At 53.3% G+C, this 7,637-nt stretch overlaps 2 protein-coding genes across 2 annotated transcripts; one reads left to right on the top strand and one right to left on the bottom strand.

Moving 5' to 3' along the window:
• Positions 1 to 309: 309 nt before the first annotated feature.
• On the top strand, positions 310 to 2,060 carry LOC122732371 (oxytocin-neurophysin 1-like). The gene is made up of 3 exons (XM_043972461.1): positions 310 to 729; positions 1,181 to 1,382; positions 1,607 to 2,060. The coding sequence occupies exons 1-3, from the start codon at positions 571 to 573 to the stop codon at positions 1,654 to 1,656; spliced, it is 411 nt and encodes a 136-aa protein (XP_043828396.1). The 5' UTR covers positions 310 to 570; the 3' UTR covers positions 1,657 to 2,060.
• A 576-nt stretch (positions 2,061 to 2,636) lies between these two features.
• Positions 2,637 to 5,983, bottom strand: MRPS26 (mitochondrial ribosomal protein S26). Its single transcript, XM_043972460.1, has 4 exons — positions 5,718 to 5,983; positions 3,753 to 3,890; positions 3,498 to 3,621; positions 2,637 to 2,930 (listed from the first exon to the last, which is right to left on the bottom strand). The coding sequence occupies exons 1-4, from the start codon at positions 5,939 to 5,941 to the stop codon at positions 2,775 to 2,777; spliced, it is 642 nt and encodes a 213-aa protein (XP_043828395.1). The 5' UTR covers positions 5,942 to 5,983; the 3' UTR covers positions 2,637 to 2,774.
• Between the last annotated feature and the right edge of the window lie 1,654 nt (positions 5,984 to 7,637).

Raw genomic sequence — 7,637 nt, 5'->3', positions numbered from 1 at the left:
CCCCATCTCTTCCCTCTCTGGACCTTGGCTTCTGCCTTCCCAGGAGGAGACAGACAGAGCAGGCTGTCTCTTGGTCTGAGGGAGAGGCAGGCCTTTCATCCCCAAAGGGTCCCTGGGACCAGCTCCTCTCCATCTGGACACAGAGACTAGGAAAAGAGGAGGCTCTTGGAGGGAGGGATGGAGGAGGGGGAGTATATGACTAAGGGCTGCTGGCCCTCAGACCCAGAGCTTAGAGCTAAGAGTTAATTGGCAGTTCATTTGGGGCACTAAGTAGAGCCCCAACCTAATGAGGGCAGTGCCCCAGTTCTGGCCCCAAGCTGGGCCCTGACCAGACAACCTGACCCCGTGCCCCAGCCCGACCGGGCTAAGTGAGGGGGCACCAGCGGTACTCACGTCCAGCTGCTGACCCGGCGTGAGCTTCCAAGCTGCTGCCACCTTAGGCCTCTGGCCCCGGGGCATAAATAGGCCCTGCTCAGGCCACAGAGCTCAGAGTGCCAGGAAGGAAGATCTGCCTCTGGGACCCAGCCCTCAGCCTACCCAGTGCAGCCCCTGAGACCAGCCAGCTTCACCATGGGCAACCCGGGCTCTCGAGCTGGCCTCGCCCCCCGGTCCCGTCCCGGTCTCTCCTGCTGCTATCTCCTAGCTCTCTTGGCTCTGGCCTCCGCCTGCTACATCCAGAACTGCCCCATCGGTGGGAAGCGCTCGGCGCTGGACGTGGACGTGCGCAAGGTGAGGCTCGGTCGGGTGGGACCCAGACAGTTCTCTCTCCCGACCCGGGCACCTCACGGGCCAGCCTTAGGGTGTGGGGTGCCCAACAGCCAAAGGAGGACACCTCCAGCCAAATCCCCGGGGGCCCGCGGGTCCCAGAGCTGCCCCGATGCTCAGATCCCCTGTGCCTTCTTAGTCCCAATTTTCCCGCACAAGCTTCAGATTCTCCCTGTCCATGCTCCTGATAGTAAGGCAGGGCAAGACAGGGGAGAGCCCCGGGCTTGGACTTGGCCCTAACTTGTGCCCACCAGTCTAGCCTTCCTGTGGGAGTAGAGTCTCTTCTGCACAGAAGGCTCCCTCCTGTTTCTCCCTCCTGCCAGTTCTCCAAACCAGAAGTTGGGAAATGGGGTTCAGAGACGCTGTCCAGCGTCCTGACCCTTGCTGCTCATCACTCTCTCTCCCCCTCTTGCAGTGCCTCCCCTGTGGTCCAGGAAGCAAAGGGCGCTGCTTTGGGCCCAGCATCTGCTGCGGGGAAGAGCTAGGCTGCTACCTGGGCACGGCCGAGAGCCTGAGGTGCCAGGAAGAGAGCTACCTGCCCTCCCCGTGCCAGTCTGGCCAGAAACCCTGCGGGAATGGAGGGCGCTGTGCTGCCAGCGGGATCTGCTGCAGCAGCGGTGAGAGGCTGGGCACTCCTGGGTCCCTTGGTAGCTGTGGAAGCCAGCATGACCTCAGGGCTGGGCGCTGTGCAGCCTTCCTCCCTCTCCTCCCCAAAGTCCCTTCCCTTCCCCGACCCCCTCTTCCTGCCTGCTCCCCTTTCCTCTCCAGGGTGAGGGGGCTGGGGAAGGCAGAGTCCGAGGCTGCTACCCCGGCTGCAATCCCTTCCCTTTCTCTTTTGCAGATGGTTGTGGACTAGACCCTGTCTGTGATCAAGAACCCACCTTCTCCTAACCCTGGACGATCTGGTCAGATGGAGCAGCTCATTTCCTACCCCTTTCTCTCCCCCTTCAATAAAGCTGAATTTCTGTGGCATTAGTTCTGTCTGTCTGCTTTTTAGAGTGTGTAAGGGAAAGATAGATGATGGTGCCCCAGAGTTTGGGAGGTAAGAGGCTACTCTATGGGATCTGTGTATCAGGAGGAGTTTTGAATTTTAAGTCAGAACCCCACCCCCACCCCCATCCCATCTTTGTTTTTAATGGGGAAAGAGGGACCAGGAATCTAGAGAGATTAATTCTCTTTTCTGAGGCTAAGTGGGACAAGGGGCTCTCTGCCCAGAGACCATGGCCAGCCTGGGGAAGCTGGGCAGTTGTCTTCCCTCCCCTCATGCACTAAAGGAGGCCGGGGTCACAGCAGATCCTTACAGAAGGCAGGAGTTGCCCAACAGGTTGGGATTTTCCAGGCCTCATTCCTGGCTCCCGTGGGCTCCTGCTGAGTGACTGATTATGGAAAGCAGGTACTGGCAGAATCAGGGGGTGCCCTCCTCCTGAGGGAGATGGGGAAGCACAAGCCTCTGCTCCCACTCCTTCCAGGCCAGTCAGCTGCCACGTCCTTGTGGAAGCCCTCCCTGGTCTGAATAGCTGATGACACACCAGAGTCAGTGGCCACAGGTGACAGAGGCTTCATCATTAAGAGCTGGGAGTTTGGCCAAAAGGCAGGGGCTGCCTATGGCCACTGCCCAAGGGCTCAGGGAAGGAAAGCTCATCTGCCCAGCTCTGGCATTGATTTGACCAAGTCTCTCGCCCTCCCTGTGCCAGTTTCCCCATCCGTATAAGGAAGGGGTTACATTTGATGGTCTATAGCTCCATGGGTAATCCTGGCTCGGAAGCTGGGGGTCTATGCTAAGGAGAGTTCGGGAGACATGGGGCCTGGGCTAGGGAAGAAGCCCCTGCCCCCCAGCCCGGGAAAGCTGAGAAGGGGAAAGCTCCAGAGGCTTCCAAAAGAGGCATCGTCCCTTTATTCTCCACCTGCTTATCCTGATTTATGGACAAGGAGCAATGAGGGCAGACAGAGCCTGGAATGGGGGGTGGAAGAGCCAGACAAGCACCGTGCCCCCCGGGCCCCGGCAGCAGCTACTCCCTGCAGCCCTGTGTCTCGCTGCCAGCACTGCCAGGGCGAATCACGTGGCCCTCCTTGGTAAGGGCCCAGTTGTAGGTCTGAGGGTTGTCCAGGGCGGCTTCAATCTTCTCCTCTAAGTTATCCCGAGTAATGAATGTTTTTGCATCTTCCTGTTGGGGGCAAAATGGAGATCAGGGGATCCCAGAACCACAGGAGACAACTGAACCCAGAGGGCAGGTGCTCTCCCCAGCCTTCCCTCGGGGCAGGAATGCTGGGCACAGTCTCTCTTACTGGGGCCTGCCAGCCTTCAGCTGGATACCTTGAGTGATGGGGAGCTCACTACCCAGCAGGGCAGCTAGTTCTGTCACTGGATGGCTCTGACTCTTGCAAATATCTGATCATTTCCAGTCCCTCTTCTTCTCTGGGGCCCTGCAGAATGGGTCTAATGCCTTTTCTCCCTGATAACCTCTCTTCCCCACTCGGACTTCTCTTCTCCATAGCCCCAGAGGTAACACTGAAGAGTTGGACTTTCAGGCCAAGATGCCTGAGGGCTCTCAGGGAATAGGATGGAGGAGGGGCACCGAGAACTTCCTCAAGTGGCTGGGAGGAACACCATCTTCTTAGCTACCAAGCCCTCTGCCTGGCTCCCTCCAGTGAGCTGCCCTGCCAGTGGTAACCCCCGGGCAGTAGTGCTCTCTCCCCGCCAGAAAGGGGCCCCCAGCCCGAGCTCTGCCCACCTGCAACTGCAACACTTCTCTCTCCTTCTCTCGGACAAAAGCTTCCATTTCCTGTGCCTTCTGCATCTCCTCCAGTGCCCGGAGCCGCTCCTGCTCCTGCTCCTGCCGCTGAAGCCTCGAGAGCCTACGGCCAGGGGTGCCCAAGAGCATGAGGGTCCCTCCAAAGAGGGGCGCCTGCTTCCCAACATGTCAACCCCTCCCTGCCCCCGGGTGCTAAGGGGCACATCTGGGCCACGTCCAGAACAAAGTCCTCACCTCAGCGCCTGCAGCCGAGCGTTCTCGGCTTGGTTCCAGGCCATGAGCTGCTTGTGTTCTTCAGAATCCTGCAGAGCTTTCAGTCCCCCAAACTTCTCCTGGAAGGTTTTTTGCCGAACTTCTTCTGAGAAATCCAACCTGGGATTCATAAATCCAACCTGGCATCAAAAGTCAAATCCCAGCCCATCCCCTTTCTTCCCTGGTCCCCCAGAGCAGTGACAGCAAACTCAGAGAGAAACGGGGCTGCCAGACCATACATAAGAACCCCCCCATTACTCAGGTAGGTACAGTAATATATTTTTGTCCTGAGGGAGGGGAGGGAGATGGGGGGGAGGGGAAGGATTGAAGGGCAGATTGGGGGAGAGAGAAGTAAAAAGCAAAACACTTTCAAGGAAGGTGAAGATGTTCTGCATTACTGCACAAGTATGACATATTGAATTGCTTGATTTCATAGGGACAGTTGAGGAGGGAGGAAGAAAAATTTAGAACACAGAATTTGCTCAAAGACCTTAATCTCATTAGAGTGGGCTCAAGGAGAGAATAACATACACACCCAATTGGGAATAGTCTATTTAATCTTGCAGGAAAGTAGGAGGGGAAGTGAATGAGGAGGAAAGGGTGAAAGAAGGGAATACAGGGCAGCTAGGTGGCTCAGTGGATAGAACACTAGCCCTGGATTCAGGAGGACCTGAGTTCAAATCCAGTCTTGGACACTTGACATTTACTAGCTGTGTGACCCTGGGCAAGTCACTTAACCTCAATTGCCTCACCCAAAAAAAAAATTGATATCAAAATTTGTTTTTACATATAGTTTGGAAAATAAAATTCTATTCAGAATAAAAAAAAAGAACCCCTGCCAATTATCCAGGGTCTGCTGTAATTTTACTTAGCTTAGTAAATATTTCCCAATGACACACACCTCTGTTTGAGTGTGTTGGACACCTCTGCTCAGGAGACCTCTTGCCTCCACTACCCAAGATTTCCTGTTCTCTAACATCCCCATGGGAGAAGTTTTCAGCACCCTCCCTGTCCTCTAGTGGCCTCTCCACCCTCCTTCAAGTCCTGCTTTCCTCTCCCCACCCTTTAACACTGCCCTGCTGCAGCATGGTGGTTCTCCCCATGCCTAGAGTGGTCACCCCATTCCTCTCTCTTTCTTAAAATTCAGGTGCCACTTTGCCTGCGCAGCCTTCTCTCCCTCACCCTCCTCTGGGGCAGCACCATGAACTCAGATTTGGGGAGGGGGTAGAGGAGGGAAGAACTAGACTCCCATCTTACCTCAGACACCTGGCAGGTAGGTGATCCTGAGCATGTCACTTAAACAGATAATGCATGAAAACGCATTTATTAAATGCTAACGGTGTGCCAAGCCCAAGTGCTGGGGCTGCTACAGACACAACATTTCAATCAGACTCTGCTCTCGAGGAGTTCACATTCTGATCTAATAGGGAAAGAGATGTGTCCCTGTTTCCTCATCTGCAAAATGAGGACAACAGCAGCACCCGCCCCAAAGGACTGTGGTCAGCATCCTATAGGATTTAATGCAAACCCTTAAAAGGAGAGGACAGCTAGGTGGTGCAGTGGATAAAGCACTGGCCCTGGATTCAGGAGGACCTGAGTTCAAATCCAGTCCCAGACACACTAGCTGTGTGACTCTGGGCAAATCACTTAACCCTTATTGGCCCGCAAAACAAAAACAAACAAAAAACCCCCAAAACCCTTAAGATATATATATATATAGATATATACAATTTGTGGACCGCTCTCATAATTATGAATTGTTATCATTACAAGCTCCTATCTTTGCATCCCATGCACTGAACAAAATATCTTCCCAACAAAGACAATGAAAGTTTGGTGAATCGAGTTAGCCTCTATACCCATCTCCAAAGCCTCAGCCCCTTTCCTCTCCTAGGGTGGGGGCCCCGCCTCCTCCCAGGCTCATGCGCGGGCCCTCCCCATCCATACCTGATTGCTCGCACAATCTCTCTATAACGCTCATAACGCTCCATTAGCACGTGCATCTCGGCGGGGTCTACGGGGGTCGGGGTTCGCACGCGCCCGGCCTTGGACTTGGCGGGCGGGTCATGGCGGCTCTTACGGCCCCGTGCGGGCAGCAGCAATAGTGGAAAAGAAGGAGCCGGGACCGAAGGCACAGCGAAACGTCCGAAGCGGCCGAAAATGCTGAGCATGGCCGTAACCGCGAGGTATTTTGGGGCAGCTAGTCTCGTGGCTCAGCGCATGCTCGAGACTTGGCTTGGTAACCAATCATCGCCTTCCGCACGCTCTAGTCCGTCATCTTTCGCCAATCAGCACCCTGTTTCCATCCACCAATCATCGCCCTTAATATGTCTTTCCACCCTCCCATATTGCTCCTCTCGGTCCCTCGCCAATCACTGTCTTGTCCGTCTAAAGACTCCACCTCTTTTCGCCAATCGCCTTATAGCTTCACGTCCCTTTTAACTTTGGGTAAGTGTATAGAGTCAGCCAGTTTTCTCTGTAGAGGTCAGAGTATGGCTGTCCTCAGGTTTGGGGAAGTGCGGGTCTGATCATGTCAACTCCGGTATTCAGTCAACTCTGTGGTTCCCTGTCACTTTCAGAATCAAATCTAAAATCCCCCATAAAGTCCTTTATGTCATAGTCCTCTCCATCACCCCCTTCTAGTCTTACACCTTACAACTACCATGTGCTCTGCGATCCAGTGACACCCCTCAATCTCTCGACTCCAGGCATTTTCACTGACCGTCTCCCACGCCTGGGACACACTCCATCCTCATCTCTACCTCCTGGCTTCTTCCAAGGCTCAGCTAAAATTCCGCCTCCTACCGGAAGCCTTTCCCAACCCCCCTTAATGCTCGTGCCTCCCCTCTAAGATTACTTCCCATTTAGACTGTATACAGGTGGTCCTGAAATTGAGATGTAAGGTTTTAAGAGCTTAAGACTGCACGAAGACGTTTGGGACACCCTTTATACCTCGTACACGCCTAGTCACAGGTTGTCTTCCCCCTAGGATGTGCCCCCCGATATTTTAGTACAGTGCATGACACGTAGTAAATGCTTAATGTTGACTGATCGACAGTTACAACAGAGAGAAGGGCAGAGGCAACAGTAACTCCTGGAAAACAACTGATACCATGGGACAGCCCGGGTGCTCCATTCCCGGGTCCTGGGTCCAAATCACTGATCTTGTCACTTATTAGCTATAATACCCAAAACACTTAAACTTTCTGGTCCTCAGTTTCCTTATCCATAACGTGAAAGAGTTGGAGTACGTCTCCATGACGCCTGCCCCAATATGGAGCTATGATGTCCTTACCTCAGGCAGGGTAAATATATTATTATTAATTACTGTGTGCTATGAGGCAGCTGTGTAGCTAGTGATGGTGGGAACAGGTCCCTCCCACCCTCTGTACTCATTTGTACAGATGGGGGTACCCAAAAAACCCCTAAAGAGTAGGCTCCCAGTAGAGAACTAGAGACAGGAGAAAAATACAGACCAGGAGGCAACAGGTTTCCTTTATAAATCTATATATTCTGTTATGCATTTAAAAACATTATTCTGAGGGGCAGCTAGGTGGTGCAGTGGATAAAGCACAGGCCCTGGATTCAAGAGTACCTAAGTTCAAATCCAGCTTCAGACACTTGACACTAGCTGCATGAACCATGCAAGTCACTTAACCCTCATTGCCCTGCAAAAATAAAATCAATAAAATCAAATGCTATAAAAACATTATTCTGGGAAAGAGGTCCACAGTCTCCACTAGACTACCAAAAGGGGTTAAGGACCCCTACTCTAGATCTTACTGCATTTTCTGATCACACATATCTTGCATGGTATTTTGTACACAAGTGGTTTTTGACATGTCACAACCTATCTATGGCCACCAT

The sequence above is a fragment of the Dromiciops gliroides genome, chromosome 6 (assembly GCF_019393635.1).
Source record: "Dromiciops gliroides isolate mDroGli1 chromosome 6, mDroGli1.pri, whole genome shotgun sequence".
NCBI lineage: Eukaryota > Metazoa > Chordata > Mammalia > Microbiotheria > Microbiotheriidae > Dromiciops > Dromiciops gliroides.
This window is presented reverse-complemented; position numbering and strand designations above follow the sequence as displayed.